At 46.1% G+C, this 21,232-nt stretch overlaps 2 protein-coding genes and 1 pseudogene across 2 annotated transcripts; 2 read left to right on the top strand and 1 right to left on the bottom strand.

Annotated features, from left to right (window-relative positions):
• The first annotated feature begins 448 nt into the window (after positions 1-448).
• Positions 449-3,481, top strand: LOC133892124 (uncharacterized; annotated as a pseudogene).
• Positions 3,482-3,651: 170 nt separating this feature from the next.
• LOC133892125 (uncharacterized) lies at positions 3,652-5,004 on the top strand. The gene is made up of 2 exons (XM_062332858.1): positions 3,652-3,896; positions 3,969-5,004. Exons 1-2 carry the CDS (start codon positions 3,652-3,654, stop codon positions 5,002-5,004), a joined length of 1,281 nt encoding a protein of 426 aa, XP_062188842.1.
• A 314-nt stretch (positions 5,005-5,318) lies between these two features.
• On the bottom strand, positions 5,319-6,326 carry LOC133892126 (glutathione S-transferase T3-like). The gene is made up of 2 exons (XM_062332859.1): positions 5,919-6,326; positions 5,319-5,846 (listed from the first exon to the last, which is right to left on the bottom strand). The coding sequence occupies exons 1-2, from the start codon at positions 6,324-6,326 to the stop codon at positions 5,319-5,321; spliced, it is 936 nt and encodes a 311-aa protein (XP_062188843.1).
• Positions 6,327-21,232: the final 14,906 nt, after the last annotated feature.

A 21,232-nucleotide genomic window follows, 5' to 3' on the forward strand; every position in this document is an offset into this window, starting at 1 on the left:
TTCATATGTTCGCTAGTCATCTATTGATGCTTGCATACTGTTTAGATTCTTCATCTTATATGATTTCAATCCATCTAAATTTTTCTTGACATGGATGATTATTTGGAGATCTTGGATTAGATTGGAACGGTCATAGCAATAAATGTGCATGACTAACTTGGCATGGCTCAGCACGCTCGGGTGAGAGAGAATGGTGGTGCGTCTGCATCCTAACCTGATGCATGAGAGGGAGTTATGCTACTACTTGAGACATGGGTCTAGCGATCCAAGAAAGATGTGATGAAGCTGAGTGTAATTGAATCAAGTATATTAGTAGTTTTAGATTAGGTATTGTATGATATTTGTGCATTGTGAATTTATACACTATCCCAAACATCATGTTTTGTCCACTTAATGTGAGAAACAAAATAGATGTTTAAGGTAAAAATTATAAACCGTTGTAACACTTTACTAGCAGAGGTCAGAAAAGCGGAGAGAAGGACCGGAGAATTAGTAGCAAAGAATTCTAGAAAAATAAAAAGAAAAATCTACTTGGTGCCCATGGGCCGTACCCCTTTGTTAATGGGCCGCGCGTTGGGCCTCCTGAGCTGTCCGACTCCGACGAGGTGGCTTGTTTCTGTTGGTTGATAGATGTACAGGATTTAGGGTTCCTACGCAGGCTCAGAGTGGTGCCGGTGGCGAGGACAATCGACCTTTTGCCGTGCGAGACGAAGACGGTGGCGGCGTGTGAGGAGTTGGGGAAGGGCGACGGCAAAGGGGAGGAGGAGGAGGTGGCGGGTAGTAGTAGGAACAGGATATTGGGGTGGTGGAGGAGGAGGAGAGGTTAAACCCGCGGGAGAGGTCGATGTTGAGTTGGTGGAGGAGGATGGAGGAGTTAAACCTGCGGGAGAGGGTGAAGGCGGAGGAGGATGAGAAAGCGAAGAGCGAGGCGTTGAGGAGGGGGGTGGAAGAGGAAAAAGAGACGCTGGCGCCTTCTGTGGAGAAAGAAGAAGAAAAAGAGGCGCTGGTGCCTTCTGTGGAGGAAGAGGAGGGACTAGGCGAGAAGAAGATTGAACGGGGGGACAGGAGGAAGGTGGATGAGGCGAAAGAGGATTTAGAGACGAAGCGATTGGACTATGAAGCAAGGAAGGCTAGCGAGTTTCGTGATGGCTGGATCGATTCATGGTCCGCATGGTTCGGTTCATTCGATGACACCAGTGAGTTCTCCAGTAATCATCCCCATCAGTACTCCGTTAAGCAGTCTTTTGTATCTCCATCAGTAATTGATACTTCCTAGTACTACCTAGGAAAATGCTTTCTGCATCAGTAATAGCAAGATAAATTATACATAGATGTGGTAGGATCAGAACTTGACCAGTAAACTATAATAGCCATGATGTGATCCCTGCGCATGCTAATTAGTGTCACTGTTGTTATTACTGCTGCTGCTATTTCACTCGATCTTGACTCATTTGAAATCTCGTACAACTGCGTGCAGCGAAGCTCAGTCCCATGCGTTTTACAGATGAGCCTGCACCGGAATGCAGTGCCTCCCCCTTGGGCACTCTACAGGTCTTTTCAGTCAAGGTTGTAGGAATAAGAGGGGCTTACAGTGGCCATTTGATGTGTTCGGTTTCGTTGCTGTACGTGACAAGATTGACTACAATCGCAATATTATCTTCAGCCGCACAAGGGACTGCTGCCAAACCCTCACCAAAGAGGTTATTAGTGTTTCTGTTTCTCACTGATCATTCATCGTTTTGTTTGTCTTCTGCTGTGCTGCCTAACGCAGCTATCATAATTTCCCCCCAACTTTCTCATGCAGGCATGCGTAGAGTTCATTAACTTATCTTTACACCTGTAGTTTCTCTGCGCCCAGCGAAATCTGTCATTGACCACCTCGAATGAATAGAAGAGACCCTGTTATATGCTTTGATGAGACTTCATTGTTTCCTAGAAATTACCATGGCTCACATGCACGTAGTATTGGCATGCTTTTTGCTTGCATTGGAATCATGTAGACTGACCAGCTTAACCCGTGTGTAAACAAGTGAGGAGAAGAACATATGACAGGCATAATGTCATAAAAACCGGCCATATGTCTATGGGCTTGATCACAGAGGGTGGAAATAACCATTTCCTAGCTCATGTATACGCTATCGAAATAATCATTTCCTAGCGCAACACAAGTCAGACTCAACTAACTGCTAACTCAAACTGCCGCATACGTGTATTACTGATTCAGCACATTGACTGAAGTTCTTACCTGCCAAATATGGGGATAAGGGGGCAGATGCATGTTGTCAAGTATAGGTGGGAACCCGGGGAAGACTGCCTGGAACTTTTCACCTGACTCTGAATGCGCCCTTAAGAACTCTGTGCCCTTTACATGCCCCACACAATGTGTTGGTAGACCTGTCATATTTGTTATTGTGCTTGATAGTTCCTGGCGTTCTCTTCTGAATTTGGGCCTTAAAATGTTTCAGGTTTGTTTGCAAGGCATTGGCAGACAACATTTGATGAGTTTCGATTATTTGTGCACAACAAATATCCTATTCCTTTTGTCAACAGTGCATTAGCTAATATGTTGCTCCCATATTTTGTGCTGTACACCCTACATCATTTATGCTATGCACTTTGCGTTTCTTATACTGTTTTGTTTTGATTATGCTGCTCAATGTTTACCTCTTCTGTCACTCCAGTTTACCTCTTATTTATTTGATGTTGTTGCATGCAGGATCAATATTTAGTACTGGCAGGTCCGACCCGTGCTGTGATGTGGTCGGATAATGTCACCATCGAGGTTAAGCTGACAGTGAAGGGCACTACTGAAGCCGAGGATAAAGACTTAAGCTTTCTGGCTGTGCCATTACTATGCAGTGATCAGATGTATTCGTACCTGTTTCGCAACTATAGAACTAGCAAGCTTAGCACATTGGAGTTTACACTTGGCCATATTGTTCGCTCTGTAGAGGCCACAATATTTGTGCGAGTCATTGATGGGTCATGGCCAGATGGTTTTCGCGGTCAATTTGCTGCCTTCACCACCGGCAATCGTCACAAGAGAGGCATTCGTCACAAGAGGGCCAAAAGTATTGATCACGCGAAAATCGTCTTACTTGACTCTGGAGGTGATAAAGTGTTTGTTACTGGTGATGGCGAGATCAAGCTTTCACGGCATGTTGTTTCTGTTGAAACTAGTGGAAAGCTGAAAGTTTGTGTCAAGTCATGGGAGGCATCAGAAAGTGATAAAAATGTTGTGGACGATGGATTGGTTTTCACACCTAAGATCATCCCCAACCGTTTCCTTCCCTTCCCACTCCAAAATCCTTTCCCAGCACGATTCCCTTCCCAGATTCATTCCCTTCAGGATCCTGCACTCCAACAGCATTCCCTTCCTCATTCCCTTTCCCAACAGATTTTCAATATTTTAATATACTTGGTACCGAATCTGTATATCTACGATGAATGCGTTTGTACGGCGTATGCAGTACGGGATTAGAGTGTTGAATGGGTAGACGGCTTGTGGTGGAAGGAAACGTTGGACTTTTCAAGCGGCTTGCAATGGAAGCCACTGAAGTGTGGCTTCGCAGGGAAGATTTGTAGCACTACAAAAAGGGCCAGCTTGCTCACAGCGGAGTCACACTAGTTCCTCCATTTGCCAAAAACAAGATGAACTCCTCAGATTCGGAGGAAATGATGATGTTCTCCTCAGATTCGAGTGACGAAGAGGATGAGCTGCTTGTGCTGATTGCCATCGAGGAGGAAGAAGCGGCAGCTGTGCGTCGTAGCAGGCAGCGTGGGTCGATGCCCGGCCATGCGGTTATAGACCGGCAACACCGCGAAGGTGCTGCTAGGCTGTACAACGACTACTTCGCCGACAACCCTGTGTTCGGCGATATCCTATTTTGTCGGAGGTAAGTTCGATTTTGTAATGGAAGTCGTAACCTTCGTTCTGTACACTGAGTCATGTATTTTCACGCACCCAGGTTTCGTATGTCGCGGCGGTTGTTCTTGCGTATTGCGGCCGCTGTGGAGGAGCATGACACCTGGTTCAGGCAGAGAAGGGATGCAACGGGGAAGCTCGGCCTTAGCCCCTTGCAAAAAATGACAGCGGCCATACGGCAACTAGCATACGGAGTCAGTTCCGATGCAGTTGACGAGTACGTGCGGATAGGAGCGAGCACGGCGATGATGGCTTTACGAAAATATGTGGAAGCTATTGTGCAGGTGTTCGGAGAAGAATATCTCCGGGCTCCCAATGAAACTGACACCGCCCATCTCCTGGCAGAAGGGGAGCGCCGTGGGTTTCCCGGGATGCTCGGGAGCATCGATTGCATGCATTGGGTATGGAAGAACTGTCCAAAAGCATGGCATGGCGCGTACACAGGCCATACTCGCAAGCCTTCTATAGTTTTGGAGGCGGTTGCGTCGTATGACTTATGGATTTGGCATGCTTTTTTTGGCATGCCTGGGAGTCTTAACGATATAAACGTATTGCACCGCTCTAACTTATTTACTAGGCTTATTGATGGGAGTGCCCCACCTGTTTCGTACATCATAAATGGTAACAGGTACGACATGGGATACTACCTCGGCGATGGCATATACCCCGAATGGGCGACCATAGTGAAGGCAATTCCTGCTCCACGAGGCAACAAGAGCATCCATTTCTCCGCGATGCAAGCTGCTCTCCGCAAGGATGTCGAACGTGCATTTGGTGTGTTGCAATCTAGGTTTGCTATTGTTCGCGGGCCGGCTAGAGTATGGGATCAGTCTACCTTGCATAATATCATGACCGCATGCGTTATTATGCACAACATGATTATTGAGGACGAGCGTGGAACCGCTTCCCCGGTGCAGGTGTTCGACTTCATGGGGGAACCAACTCAAGTCCATCGAAGTGGTGACGAAGGTGTCCTGCATTATGTCGAAACCACTCAAGCTATCCGCAACCGTGCAGTGCACCGCCAATTGCGGGCGGACCTTGTGGAGCACCTTTGGATTATGCATGGAGCACAGTAGAATGCCGAAAGTTTGTATTCATTAAGCTAGTATGAAGCATGAAGTTTGGTTCTAGGTTCCCAATAGGGTCACCGGTTCGCATGTACTTTTGTGTGAGGTTTCCAGTTGAGTCGGCTATGGCATGTACTTTGGTTTGTAATGCTAGTACTACGAATCAATACATGAACCACTATTGCAGTCCTCAATGACACTACTTCAATGTGACAAATATTACAAAGCAAAGTTCATACTTCCGAAGTTGCACAGTACCATGACACACACATGTCCATTAATATTACAATCCGATTAACAACTATTTGACGAGTTCAACCGTCCTAATCTCGGTTCTCTAGGACCTTCCACTGCGCCATGATGTCTTCCTGGCGCTTCCTATAGTACTCCCGTAGTGGTCCCGAAACCGTGTCCAAATCGACCTTCATAATTCTTTCGTCTTGGTCATTCATTCGGACAGTCGCTTGGAGACGCATCACCTCCAGCTGCTCCTTCTTAAGTTCCACCATCACTTTCTTTGTTTCACTGATGTCTTGCAATTGTCGCTCATATGCCCCTCCGGACACGGTTGGAATTGAGGACTGCGACGGCGACTTGCGCGCTCGAGAAGCTTTCGCTTGGTCACGGCCAATAGGACGGGGAAGGTCCGTCGACGCGTTGGAAGCGGCATCATTTGGGATGTCATTGCCTGCAGCTTGGCTGCACTGTGCTTCCGCAAGCTCCAAGACCTTCTGCGCCTTTGCCGCTTCGTGTGCATGCCACTTCGGGTGCTCGGCCAGCAGCACCCAACAATGGGTGTATGCGAAGGGTTTTCCCTCAATTGCTTTATACGCGGAGCACGCTCTTGCCATCTGCGAAGCATATAAATATAAGTCCTTTTCGACTATACATGCATGGACAATTTCAGCGAAATGTACAGTTACCTTGTCACGTTCATTGGTGCCACTCGGGTTCAGCTGCTCCACCTTCCTGTAATGCACCGTAAACTTTGTCACGGCATCCGTGATCAGCTTCATATGATTGATGAGCGCTTTGTCGGTCCTTGGCATCATGCTCTCCTTCTTGTAAGTGTTGAAATACTTTGCGATACGCCCCCAATAGGTCTCTCTGGACTGGTCCGTGCCCACAACCGGATCTTGGCTTACGTTAAGCCAGGCCGACACCAACAACTCATCTTCCTCGTCAGTCCATTTGGTTCTATCAGTTTTCGCGTCCACCTTCTTCTTCTTCCTCGAGGTGACCTTATTCGTACCCTTGTCATCGCTCCCTAGACTGAACTGCCCTAACTCGAACTGCCCTCCAAGATCAGTAGGCTGTGAGAACTGCGACATCTCTGCTTGTGGACCGTCGATTGACCCCCCCTGGGTACCCATGTCTTGACCCCCCCAAGTCATATGGTCGAAACCGTCCTGCAGGATGCTCTCGTAAAAAGGATCCATTCGGCCCCTTCAATTAAGATAAGTTTCAAAGTTTATGATAAACATCACAGGTAATAGGGCAACAAGCAGGTAATATGTGATAAAGATGACAGTTACAGTCCAAAGGCTAATACACATATGACATATTCATACACAAGACTACCTACTCAATTAAGATAAGTTTCAAAGTTTATGATAAACATCATAGGTAATAGGGCAACAAGCAGGTAATATGTGATAAAGATGACAGTTACAGTCCAAAGGCTAATACACATATGGCATATTCATACACAAGACTACCTACTCAATTAAGATAAGTTTCAAAGTTTATGATAAACATCACAGGTAATAGGGCAACAAGCAGGTAATATGTGATAAAGATGACAGTTACAGTCCAAAGGCTAATACACATATGGCATATTCATACGGCAGACTACCTACTCAATTAAGATACGTTTCAAAGTTTATGATAAACATCACAGGTAATAGGGCAACAAGCAGGTAATATATGATAAAGATGACAGTTATAGTCCAAAGGCTAATAGACATATGGCATATTCATACACAATACTACCTACTCACTCCTATTGCACACTTACAGTCCAAAGACTAGTAGACATATCAACCAAATGTGACAGGCCGAACATTGCATAACATTGTGCATAGTACATGAACCTTTGATCCAGCAGAATGTACTCAACTCAGGGCCTTTGGACTACGTATGGCTTATTCATACACAGGACTAATAGACAGTCACAGTTACAGTCCAAAGGCTAATAGACATATCACTTCATAATGTAGCACGCCGAAAAATGCAAAACATGGTGCATAGTGCATCAATCTTTGATTCACCATAATGTACTCAACTCAGGGCCTTCGGACCAGCAATGGCATATTCATAAACAAGACTACCTAATCACTCCTATTGCACACTTACAGTCCCAATGCTAATAGACATTTCACCCCACCAAGCAGAACATTGGTATACATTATGCATAGCACAGCAATCCTTGATTCACCAGAGGGTGCTTTGCTCCATACACGATACATTATCAAGTATTCTAGTTTCTACAAAAGATGATACATACCAGAATAATGACATTGTAATTACAGTGTGCAATAGGCCATTCCATGGACCAGTACAAGCAATCAAAATGTGGACACCAAATGCGGACAAGTTCTTATTGCCATACAGAGGAAATAGTAGTGCCATACTGATCCAAAATAATTGGGGACAACAAACATGATATCAGTTCAGTTCATCACAGTGCTTAAGGCGACAACAAACAAGCATTTTCGACATAGCAAACTAACTCCGGGTACCACACGCACTGCGCACAAGAACAGAATTGAGGATCACACCTTTCCATCCTAACCGGCGCCCAGATTACAGCCGCCACGACCTATCGGACTCAACCGAACCACAATATACACTACTGGAGCACAGCACGTCTTCCGAGCTCCCTTCACTTTGGTCAGAGTCATCACCGGCGATGTTGAAGGAAGCCCATGCCTCTCCTTGGACCCCATCGGTAGTCCTGTCCTCCTCCTCGGTGGACAAGGACAGAGAACACCGCTGCATCGCATCCTCCACCTGGAAGACTAGCTGACCCAAATCGCCGGCAATTGCATCCACTTGTAGAAGCGCCATGTTGAGATCGACGGCCGCTGGGGTGCTCTCTGGGCTCATGTTGTCGGATGCTACCTTCTTCAACGTGTCGGCCGCTTCCTGCACTTGGTCTTGCATCAACGACACAAGCATCGCCAGAGCTGCCGCGTCCATCTACAGAGTGCACCACGGCAATCCGATGAGCCCGAAGACTCCCCTTCACCGACGGCAACGCAAGTTCACCGCGCCCTCCCACCACCTCCTCCGCCGTAGTTCGATGCACAGAACCCAGGACCCCTGCGATGCCTCCATCGCCCACCCCCTCCGGACTTGCCCCATGCCCGAGGACTCCTCAATCGACCGACGCCGCCGCCGCCTACCCAACCCTCCGCCTGTTCACTGCATCTCGCTCACCCCGTCCGGACTTCCCCCATGTCCGAGGACCGCTCATTCTAGCGCGAGCGCCGCCTGCCCCCCCTGCTCCGTCCCCCGCGCCGCAAGGGCCGACGACCCTCCTGCCCTCACCTACACGCTGGAACCCAATCCAGGTACCCACTCTCCCCCGGATCTACGAATCGGGTATGGCGGCTGGGACGTACCTGCCGTCGATGAGACGCTGCGCCGCCTGGCCACCTCCGCCGACGTCGACGCGTCCGTCCCCGCGCGGTCGCCCTGCCCCCCTGGCCCCAGTCGCCGCTCCGACGACCCTTGCGCCTCCGTCCTCCCTGCTCGTGCCGCCTTCGCTCCGGCTCTCCGCGGCTTCCGCACCAGCGCGCGACGCCAACTGCCGGACACTTCTCCGCACTCCGTCTGCGTGAAGGGAACGGAGAGAGGTTCCCACGGCCGAGGGAATCTCTCTCCTTTCCCATCCCACGCCGCGCCGGGAGGGGAAGCGATTGGGACTGCGCTGCCGTTCCCGTCTCGGGCGTTTTCCCATCGCGAAGGGAACGAGCCCCGGGACGGGAACCCGTTGGGTTTGGTCTAAGGAAGCCAATCGAAGCTACAGTGTGCTTGATGCTGGCTTTTGTAAGATATTAGTTACTGTCGCTTGGTCACTCATTTCATATTATCCATGTTATTATGATTCTGGTGAGACTACGGGAAAGCTGCAAGATTCTGTCAGGGCATGTGAGGCATCGGCAGCTGATAACAATGTTGCGGAAGATGAGTTCATAGGTTCACTCATTTGATGTTGTCATACTTGATGTTATAATTATACTGGTGTTATGTTATTAAAGTGACGGAATTGGTATAGTAACTGTTTGAGTAGTTTTGAGAGAGTTAGAATTGTTTTTTGATTGATGGTTGTTTACACATATATATATACATGTTCAGAGGACATAAACATGTCCATTTAATAGTGAATAGTTGCTCTTTGGTTCAATAACTGAAAAGCAATTAGTGTTGCTAATGACTTAATTGATCATATGCATAATTAAAGAAGTATCAGTTTGTAACACTTCTCTTTGATCAATTATCTTGTGTGTAAATTTCTTGTAGAAAACTTCTCTAAAAACCCTGTGGAAAAAATATGAGGAGAAATAATATGTTATATATTGATATACCATTAAAACTCCTTTAAATCCAATGGGAAAATTTAAGGAGAAAATGATATGGTATATATCAATTATTGCCTCATTGTAAGTTCAAATGAGAAAACTCATTGATGAGCGTAGAGAGCAAAGATCATATTTAAAACCTCCAAAAAACCATTTAGGGAAATGGAAGGAACAAAGTAGATATTACCTCATTAAAAAACCTTATATGAGAAGTCCTATAGAAAAACTCATAAAGAAAAATAGTGCAATACAATAGAACAGGTTATTTATTCAGGGATCAATCTCCCCCTGAACCTTGGAAATCCCGTAGTCGTCGCATACCAATTCCATTAACATATTTTTGGAATGTAGAAGTCGGTAAGGACTTGGTGAACAAATCAGCGAGGTTATCATATGATTTGACTTGCAAGATTTCGATTTCCCCATTATTTTGTAATTCATGAGGATAGAACATTTTAGGAGCACTATGTTTAGTTATATTGCTCTTTATGTAACCTATTTGTATTTGAGCAATGCATATAGAATTATCTTCATAGATAATTGTTGGTGATTGAATAGAGCCAATACCACATGATTGTTGTATGTGATTGATCATTCTGCGAAGTCATACACATTCGCGTGATGTTTCATATAATGCGATTATTTCATAATGATCAGTGGATGTAGCCACTAGAGTCTGTTTTAAAGACTTTCATGAAATGGTTGTTCTACCATTTAAGAACACAAAGTCTGTCTGTGACTTGGCATTATGGGGATCTGATAAGTAACCAGCGTCAGTGTATCCAATCATATTCATATCTTGATTTCTTTTAAAGAAAAGACTAAGATCTATAGTGCATTGGAGATATCGTAAGATATTCTTGACTCCTGCCCAATGACGTTTAGTTGGAGTAGCGCTATGCCTAGCTAGTAAGTTCACTGCAAATGCGATATCAGGTCTGGTGCAATTTGCAAGATACATAAGCGCCTCAATGGCACTGAGATAAGGAACTTCGGGTCCCAGTATCTCTTCTCCTTCCTCCCTTGGTCTAAATGGATCTTTTTCCATATCAAGAGATCGAACAACCATGGGAGTTTTTGAAAGATATGATTTTTTCCATATTGATTTTTTCCAATATTTTCTGGGTATATGCAGCTTGGTATAGTAGAATACCTGAAGGATAATGCTCGAGTTGTATTCCCAAGCAAAATTTGGTTTTACCCAAATCCTTCATTTTAAATTCCGTCTTTAGATGATTACGTGCTTCATCTATATCTTCTGTATTTCCAATGATATTTAGATCATCAACATATACAGAGATAATACAAAATCTTGTTTGAAGACACATGGGCAATCATCATTGTTGGAATATCCTTTTTGTAAAAGGAATTCTTTTAGTCGGTTGTACCACATTCTTCCCGACTGTTTTAAACCATATAATGATTTTTTAAGTTTTACATAGTACATGTTGCGGTTTGCGTTTGGATTCGGAATGTTAAGTCCTTCTGGGACTTTCATGTATATATCCGAATCATCAATCAATTGTATAGATAGATTATTTTGAACTGACAATAAAATTAAATATCGGAATGTGATTCCATTCATTACTGGAGAATAAGTCTCATTGAAATCAATGCCGGGTCTCTGCGTGAACCCTTGTGCTACAAGCCTCGCTTTATATCTCACCACCTCGTTGTTTTCATTCCGTTTGCGGACGAAAACCCACTTGTATCCCATAGGAAAAATATTACGAGGAGTAGGTATTACTGATGTGAATACCTCTCTTTTGGAGAGCGAGTGTAATTTTGCCAGATTGCATTCTTCCATTGTGTCCAGTCCGAGCGCTTGCGGCACTCTGCCATGGTCTTTGGATCTGAATCATTGAGAAGATCGTTTGCAATCTTTGAGGAGAAGTATGTGTCGACAATTGTAGTCTTTCTGTCAAATGATTCTCCAGAATTAATATAGTGATGGAAATTTCATCTACCCTTTTCGACTCATCGTGATTTCCCATTGTGATTGAGTCTCGGTGTTCCTATTTCCCAGCATCAGTATTTGTGTGCACAGTTGAGCTGGGATGTGGATGTTGAGCATCCACTTGATGTTTAGTATCCTTAGGTTTTGGGTGTCTTTCAACTTGACGTTGATTTGCATTTACTATTTTGGAAGAAGGATTCCTCTGTTTTCGCGGTAGCTTGTAAGAAGCTTTATCTTTTGTGTCTGTACTTCTCCCCCTCTTATTTTGATTTGGGAGTTGAGTGATTTTATTTGGTACCTCCACTCTTTCCGGCACATTCTTAGCAGGAATATATGATTTAGTGACACCTTTATTGTTAGTAAATGCATCAGGCAGGTTATTTGTAATATTTTGCAAATTTATAATTCTCTGAACTTGGAGTTCAGATTCTTGAGTACGTGGATCTGAGGAGGAAATATCTATGGCATTCCAATTGATTTCCTGGCATTCTTTCTGGTACTTGAAATCTCCCCCTAATACCGGGAAATGCTCCACATCAAATATACAGTCAGTGTAACGGGCTGTAAGAAGGTCCCCTATTAGGGGCTCTAGGTATTTTATGATCGATGGAGAGTTATACCCTACATAGATCCCTAATTTTCTGTGTGGGCCCATTGATGTATGCTACGGTGGTGAGATCGGTACATATACAGCGCAACCGAACTTTCACAGATGGGAAATGCTTGGAGGATTTCCGTGTACTAACTGCAGTGGGGAAGAAGTGTGATATGCAGTTGGTCGCAATTGAATTAAGTCAGCAGCGTGTAAGACTGTGTGACCCCAACATGAAGTTGGAAGGTTGCTGTCAGAGGGTGAACTCCTATCGCAGGGATCCGGAGGGACCCCCTTTGAGATTCGACCGGGGGGATGATTCTGAATCTGTTTGCGGGAGAAATAAATGGGCGTAAATGCGATGGCAGGTGGAATAGAATGATCGAATGCAGAATGCAGTAAATGCACTGGAGGTTTTTAGACAGGTTCGGGCCGCACTGAGCGTAATACCCTACTCCTGTGTGGATGCTATAAATACACTGAGAATGTCTTTCAGGGATGTTGCTGGTTACAAGAATGTCTGTCTATCCTAGAGCTTCAGGCTCCTTGTTCTTCAGTGGTCTCAACTTCTGTGCTTGTACTGGGGTGTTCTTCTATCTTCGGTCTTCGTTCGAGTCGGAGTGAGCGAGAGAGTCTGAGTCTCCGTGTCCACCGGCTCCTCTTAAATACTCGCCGGCGGTAGCGTGCCCAGAATGAGAGGGCACGAGTTCCAAGGCACCATAAATGGAAAAGCAACCATCATAGGCTGCTGCGCGAAGTGACGGGGGGGTTGAAAACGCGCCCCCGCCCGATCTTGGACGCCATGATGTCATTCTGCAACGGGCACCGCGGAGAGGGCCCATCGGGCAGCCCAGCGTGCCCGTTCGGTCTTGTACGCCTGACACCGCAGGGCGGCAGGCGGGACGCCTTGGGCCTCGCGATGCTATCCCGAGGCGCGCCGGATGACACGGGATGGGACCCGTGTATTAAATGTCCCCACACCCTTCTGCCAGAATGTGGCAGAGACTGACACCGAGCGTGGCAGGGGCAGTTGGAAGTGACGGGCCAAGCGCCCTCTTAAATGTGGCATCGGGCCTTTCACTGGTTGACACCTCACCGCTGGACCTCTGTGGGGGCCACTGGCGAAGGACTTCTTAGGCCGTCGGGGAACCGAGTGCTCGGGAGTCTCTGTTCACAGCCCCGAGCACTCTCTCCCGGATATGCCTTTTCTTGGTCCTCGGGGAACCGAGTGCTCGGGGGCCATTGTTCATGGTCCTGAGCACTCTCTCCCGAAACTATCTTCCTTGGGTCCTCGGGGTACTCGGGTGCTCGGGGGCCACTGTTCGCAGCCCCGAGCACGCCCTTCCTGGTACTCGGCTTCTCCGGTCGTCGGGGGCCTTGGGTGCTTGGGGGCCACTGTTCATGGCCCTGAGCACTTTCTTCCCGACACTTGGTCTTCGCGGATCATCGGGGCACTCGGGTACTCGGGAACCACTGTTCATGGCCCCGAGCACTCTCTCCCGGGACTTAGTCTTCTCGTGCCTCGCGGTGATGATCCCTGCGGGAGGGCGCCACGTGGCAAACTGCTGGCCTGGCCTCGGGACTCGGGGACCCTTGGTTCCTGATTCACCGACAGCTGCAATTATGTAATAGTGGTCTTGCAATGAGCTTGATTCTCTTGATAAGAGATTCGGCCAAACCATTTTGAGTATGGACGTAAGGTATTGAATGCTGGACTTGAATTCCTAGGGCCATACAATAATCATTGAAGGCACGTGAGGTAAATTTAGCCGCATTGTCCATTCGAATTTGTATCCTATGTTCAGGATAATGTGCTCGTAATTTAATAATTTGAGCAATAATTTTGGAAAAAGCATGGTTTAGTGTGGACAATAGACGCACATGTGACCATTGTGTAGATGCGTCAATGAGAACCATGAAGTACCTGAATGGTCCAGTTAATTGTTGAATAGGACCACATATATCACCTTGAATGCGTTCAAGGAATTTGAGTGGTTCAGCTCTAATTTTAAGATAAGAGGGTCTTAAAATTAATTTTTCTGTGGCACATGCGGTGCACACAAAATCCGAAGATTGTGGGACTTTGGCAGTATTTATGCCATGACCAATTGAATTGCAGATAATTTTTCACATCATCCCAACACCGGGATGACCTAGGCGATCATGCCATATTTGGAATGTGTCAACATTCTGAAAAATTATCTTATACGCAACATGTGGTACGGGTTTGATGTATGTATAGTACAATCCTGAGGATAAAGAGGGAATTTTCTCTAGTATTTGTTTTGCATATCCGTTATTTTTGGTAATGAGGAGATATTCCTCTTTTTTGTCATCATGGGTTTCGATATGGAAACCGTTTTGACGGATATCTCTATAACTTAGTAGGGTACGTGTTGAATCAGGATATAAGAGTTCATCGTCGATTGTAATTTGAGTACCCATAGGGAGAGTGATTATGGCGTGACCAGAGCCAACAATCATAGCATCGCGTCCCGCGATCGTCAAAACATTTCCTTGACTCTTTTTCAGAGTTTGGAAATATTTAGTCTCCCATAGTATAGAGTTAGTGGTACAGCTATCCACTAAGCACATCTCCTCTTTCATTGGATTGTCTCTCGTAATCATCTATATATATAAAAATAGAGAATGTAAAATTCTTCATAGATATATATAGAATACATACAACTTTATTGAGTATCAATGTGTTGATACATTATTAATATACAATAGTATAAGATGACAACAACCTATTACAACACTATGTAGGACATAGATATTAATAATATCTAATTAATTGAGAGCCTAATTGAGGTCTCCAAATAAATCATTGGAAGCAAATTCCACAAGCATATTGTCCATGCTCTCAAGGTCCTCTTGCTCTTGAAGAGTGATGTCGTTGTTCGGTTCTGGATGAACATTTTGGGAACAACTTGTCGTCCTGGTGGTGTCAGGTTGAAGATTGAAATGAGCTTCAAATCTTTTGTCTTGAGTTGGTCGGCTTTGTCCAACGGACTTTAGGTAAAGATCAACCAAGTGTTTTGGGGTGTGGTATTTCTTAGTTGTGTGGCTGTAGCAACCACATTTACGACAAATGTCAGATTTGTCTTTGTTGTGTAAAATGCTCTTCCCCTTGTTATTTCTATGAAATTTCTGCTTCTTAGTGTGGTTGTGCCTGCCTTTGAAATTCTTTGGACGGCGTTTGTTGCTGCCGAACCTCTTTGTATTCTGAATATTTGAATTTACTTTAGGTAAAGGTGCAGTGCCTGTAGGGCGCTGGTGATGATTCTTTAAAAGAAGTTCATCATGCTTTTCAGCCTAAAGTAAAGTATGAATTAATTCAGAATAGTGCTGATAGTTCCTAGCACGCTGCATCGGTGGGAGCTTTGTCACAAAAAAGCAATCTTGAGCAAATTTTGTGAACAGCATGATTGTATTCTCCAATGGACTTAAAGTCCTGAAGGAGGATGTTGGACCATTCGCGTTGTGCATCAGGTAGTATTACTATCTTTTGCTGTTCATATCGCTCTTTGAGCAAGTTTCATATGTCATGTGAATTTTCATCCATCAAGTATTCAGACTTTAAATCTGGATGTAAATGGTGCCTTATGTAGTATAAAGCCCCATACTTGATTTGATCTTGAAGTGGCGGATCTCCTTCTTGAATAGGATTAATTGCCGTCATAAGTCCGCTGGATGATAGACTTATCTTCATGTTCATTGCCCATGTTAGATAGTTTTTGCCATTTAACTCGAGTCTTTCGAACTCAATATTGGACATTTTGTCCTACAAATTGATCAATGATTGAATGAATTTACATTTTGGGTAAATTAAAGAATCATGGTAATGTTGTAATAGTGCAAAAATTGTACAATCAAGTTAATACTTGAGTTGGATAGTGTAGACCTCAAATTATATTGGTAACACATTGAAGGTAGTCACCAAGATGATGAAAACCTTTTAGTAGTGGGGGCATAATTTGTAATTATTCAGTAGATGCCATGAATTCCACTAATTTGTGTTATTCAAATCTTGTGTTAACACTATATAGGTAATCACCAAAATTGGTGTAGACCTTCTTTAATTCATATTCACATTGGGTACGCACGTAGAGGATAGTCACTAAGTGTAAACATAGTGTAGATCCCTCAGTAGTACATAGATACTACCTTGTGTATGGCCAATATGAGGTATGAATTAAGGTAATCACCTTAAAAGGTGTAGACCTTGGTTCCAAATTTGATATTGGGTACGCACTTTAAGGATAGTCACTATATTTAAACATAGCATAGATCCCATAGTACTATTTAGAGTACTACTTAGTGTATGGCCAATATGCGAAAGTTTGGAATATAGTGTTATATCTAGTGGAAGAGGTAATCACATAGTTTGCAATAATAAATATTTTGCAAGAAATAGAATTTCTATTGCAAAAACAAAGTTGTAAACATATACATATGTAATAAGAATGCATTAGGGCAAAATGCATGTAACATATAAAATTTCCAGAGAGAACAGGGACTGGAACATATATATTTACAACATAAACAGAACGAATCACAATTATAGTTAAAGACAGGGGCTATAACGTGATTTTACAGAACTGTAAATATTAAATACTGAAATTGGCTACAAATATTCTGAAACCCGGGGGGGTTCTGAAAAATGCATTATTTCAATATTTTTCGAATGATGGGCTGAAAGAACCTGGGCTGTGGCCTTTTTGGCCTTTCGGCCCAGCCCATAGGCGCCCCCACCTCCTCCGCACCATATAAGTGCTGGCCGGTTAGGGTTAGGGTTTGTCAAACCCTAACCGGCCTTTTGTGCCGCCGTCGCCGCCTGTAGGGAGCCAAGCCGGGCATGGCTTGAGGCTGAGCCGCCGCTCAAGAGGAGAGGGCGGCGGCGGCCGGTGGCCGAGCCAATAAGGGAGGTCGATGCGGCGGCGTCGGCCGAGCGCTCCGGTCGAGGAGAGAGTGGCCGGGCCGCCGGGCGTGGGGCACGTCGGCCGAGCAGAGGGACGGGTGGCTGAGGTTGCATTGGCGGCGACGGCGACCGAGCCGCCGCGCGTGGGGCGGCCGGTCCGAGCAGAGGGACAGGCGGCTGAGGTGGCATCAGTGGCGGCGGCGGCCGAGCCGAGTTGCCGTGGAGAGGGGCCAAGCGGCGACGTCGGCGACCGAGCGGAGCCGAGCTGGCGGTGGAGAGGAAGCCCGTTGAGCCGTCGTGAAGGATGGCGCGCTGTCATGCTGAGAAGGGCGGCTCACCGGCCGAGCAGCTGGCAACTAGCCGAGCCGCCGTACAGAGGCTGGGGTTCGGGTCGCCGGCCGCGTCTGCTTGCAGAGGAGGGCGCTCGGCTCGCCGGCCGAGCCGCCGTGCAGTGGATGACGCTCAACTCGCCGGCCGAGCAGCCATGCAGACGGCCGAGGGGGTGCACCACCCCTTCCCCCTGGCACGCGCCTGTGCATGTTTAGATGTCCTCGTATGGGAGGCCGGAGGCCGCAAGGGCCCATGCCCCTGGGCGGAGGCCCGGATAGCGGTTGGCCACTACAGTGGCGAAGCGGCGAAGGGTGCGACCGACTGGCGCAGTGGGGGTAGCCACTGTGGAGCAAGCAGTCGACGAAGAGGAGCCGTCGATTTGGTTGAATGACGCTGCGGCCATCGAGACAGTGGTGGATGGGTCCTTAGAGAGGGCTTCCATGACTTCAACACTGGAGTCTATGAAGGCTAGCATGTTCAGATCGATGCCCTAGGAAGGAGAGGCAGGACTGTAGTCCGCCATTGCTCCCGGGAGGCTTCTGCCACGCCGGACACGAAAAATGTAGTTGCGGTGGCGGGTCTCCATAGTCTGTTCTGCCACCGCAGTAGAGGGAGCCGCATCGGCCATGTCTGTGGAGGTGCCAGTGGGTGGCACTGGAATGGAGGAAGACATCGGAGTGTACTCTGGAGAGTACAACACGCGCTCCTCCAGATCCTCCTCCTCCTCCTCCTCGGATGCCACCACCAATGTGTTGTTGAAGAGAGGTGTAGCGCCGCTGCGTGCTGCCATGGTGGGTGGAGGGCCGGCAGGGGCAGTGGCTGCAAGAGACACTGCAGGGGCTACTTGAGCCCTTGGAGGGTCATGGTTGTGGCCACGACGGCGAGGACCACGTGTGCGGCGACGAGCACGCTGTTGGCCGAACGGCGAGATGTGCCGCAGAACTGCCGCCTCCAAATCCATCAAACAACGAAGAACATCTCCAGTGGTGGATGAAGGTGAAGCCATCTTCTTTCTTTTACCTTGATCTAGGAGAGGCCTTCGTGCCTTCTGTGTTGGTGAGACCGATTGGCCCTTTTTTTTTCTTCTTCTTGCTTCTGTGATGTGGGCGAATGCTCAGGGGTTGATTCTAAGTGCTGATGATGTGTTTGAGTAGTTTTGAGAGAGTTAGAATTGTTCTTTGATTGATAGCTATTTACACATATATATACATGTTCAAAGGGCATGAACATGTCCATTCAATAGTGAATGGTTGCCCTTTGGTTCAATAACTGAAAAGCAGTTAGTGTTGCTAATGACTTAATTGATCACATGCATAATTAAAGAAGTGTCAGTTTGTAACAGTAACTATTGCTTCTGTAATTGTAGTATGTAAGTTATGATGATATTGGGATGTGTTTGCTATATTAGTTGCTAATACTGACAAGTCTGGATTTTTAGTCTGCTAATACAGACAAGTCTGGATTTTTAGTTTTAAATCACCTCTATCTGTCGGTCTCTTAGGTGTCGGTCTCCCCTCCTCGGCCGAGGGGTCTAAAGAGGGTTCCCGATTGACGATCGCCCTGAGACTGACTATTCTGATCCCCGAAAGGGGATCTGAATCCTCTAGAGTGTTAGGCTAATACAGAGAACTGTAGCACTTGGCACAGTTATCAAAGTACTCTGCGTCATTTTTCACTGTAGCGTATATTACTGTACATATCATGTATCATAAGATATGGCCCGTTAGCCTCGAAATTAACAGCTCCGAAGTGGTTCTAATACACTTTACTGTAGCTATCTGCAGTTACCAGTAGCAACTATATAGGATCCTGACCCCCAAAGGGTGCTACTATCATCATCACACCCAATGGATGTAATAGGGCAAGCAATGATGTTGTAACAGTATCTGTGTTTAGATTGGCATAGTCACTGTGATTTTACTGTTGTTTTAACATTTCTTTTCATCGTGATTCTTTTTTAACTTTACAGTTATGCATAGTATTTGTTTCCTATGCAAAATGAATGTTGAGTATGTTCCAACAGCCGTATTTAACTCCTGCGAGCGTGACAAGCTCCTGATTGAGCCGAATCGAGGGCAATGGCTTTGCTATAATAAATATGGTACGCAGTCCACTTGCATTTTTTTTAGAACCAAACTATAGGCATTTTTGTCTGCCAAGGCACAAACAGTAGTACAACACATGTATCTCGTGGTTTGGGTTACACTGGTTTGAGTGGTTTTTGACCCAATCCGAGGCAGGATTAGCCACTTTGGGTTGGGTTGGGTCAAGATACCGGACGACGGGCGTGTTCATCTACGTTTTTGGTGGATGTGTGTGTTTGTGTCAAGTAGACTCAAGAACACTAAGATTTATCCAGGTTCAGCCTCTTATGGGATAATAGTCCTGCGTCTTGTGTATTCTTTGATGGAGAGTATGAACTGGTTACAAGGTATTCTGCCTTGTTTTCCTTATTCTTTGCTACCCGGGTCCTCACCCCTTTATATACTAGGGAAAATATGTACATACAAACGGACCGTGCCAAACGGGTGGCAGACCTACTCCTGACGAAGCCTAGCTAATCCTAGCTCATCATGAAGGTGGATATGCACATCCACTCTGCTCTGGTACTCATGCACGCCCTGTCTCATTACCGAATGTTGTCACGCTCACCTGCCAAGCCAGCCCGTAGCATTAAATGCTGCAGGACAGGTCACTGCCACACAACGCCACCCCATGACTATGCTCGCCGAAAGGGAATGCCTGGGGAAGGAAAACACACTTGAGTGGATGGTATTAAATGAGACTTGACTGGTTATGTGAGTACCTGTCCTGCGACCAGCAAGGGCAGGTCGCAGGGTCTCCTACTGTGACCAAGGGGTTAATCGCCTGAACCCGCCCTAGTCGTACGGTGAGGTCGCGGTCTTGGAAATATCTATTGCCAGTTGTCATTTGACAGTGTGGGCCCCCTTACCTATTACACCGACAGTAGTCCCCAAGCTTCCTCGTGGACGCAGTAGACTAAGTGGTTCGCCGCAGGGGTCCGTGGTCGCTGCACACCATGTGTCCATGGTCAGGAGTGGTCGTCGACGCAACCCACTTTAATGGTCGACTCGGGAAACTGCATCCCGGTGGGAGGTTAAACGTGCGAAGATAGAGAGAGAGAACATGGGAGAGAGAAACATTAATAGCTGCTGGACCCGAGGGAATTTTGGTCCCCACGCGCGGTCTTTCGAATTTCGAGCGGTCCGGACCCCCGTGGCGGTTGGGATGCCGCAGTGGCCCTTTAAATTGGAGCGCTGTGGGTTCCCCACGAATCTTTTCGTTGCCTCCGCTAGCCTCCAAGCTTTCGCGCTCAGAGCCTGTCACACCTCAAAATTCCGATTTTGGATTGTGAGCATTTTAAAATAATAAAATAATATTTTTTCTGAAATTTGAAAGCTTTTCTAAATTTATTTTAGAGTTTAAAAAGAATTTGTCTTGTGTGATGAAAAATGTATTTATAAAATATTATAACATGTTAAGAAATTTCAAGGTTGGATAAATCCTTGTTCTATTTTCCCAATATAGTCCAAAAATCCTCTGTGGATAATCTCATCTCGTGTCCTTTTGATCCAACCCAACGTGCACTGTCTTTCCTCAATATTTTTCTCTCTAGCCTGTGGCTCCAAACCAGCAACATGTCATCAACCTTGCATCATGTTGGATTCCTAGAAAGACGGCCCACATGTGTACTAAAGCTAGCTCAAACCAGCTCACTTGCTTGTGCATGTATTTGATCATTTCCATCCACCTCCAAACGACGTCGTCCCTTTGCATGGCAGCCATGGCTGGGCAGCTAAGCTCGAGTAAGTGCTCAATCAAAATGC

The sequence above is a fragment of the Phragmites australis genome, chromosome 15 (assembly GCF_958298935.1).
Source record: "Phragmites australis chromosome 15, lpPhrAust1.1, whole genome shotgun sequence".
In the NCBI taxonomy this organism is placed as follows: Eukaryota; Viridiplantae; Streptophyta; class Magnoliopsida; order Poales; family Poaceae; genus Phragmites; species Phragmites australis.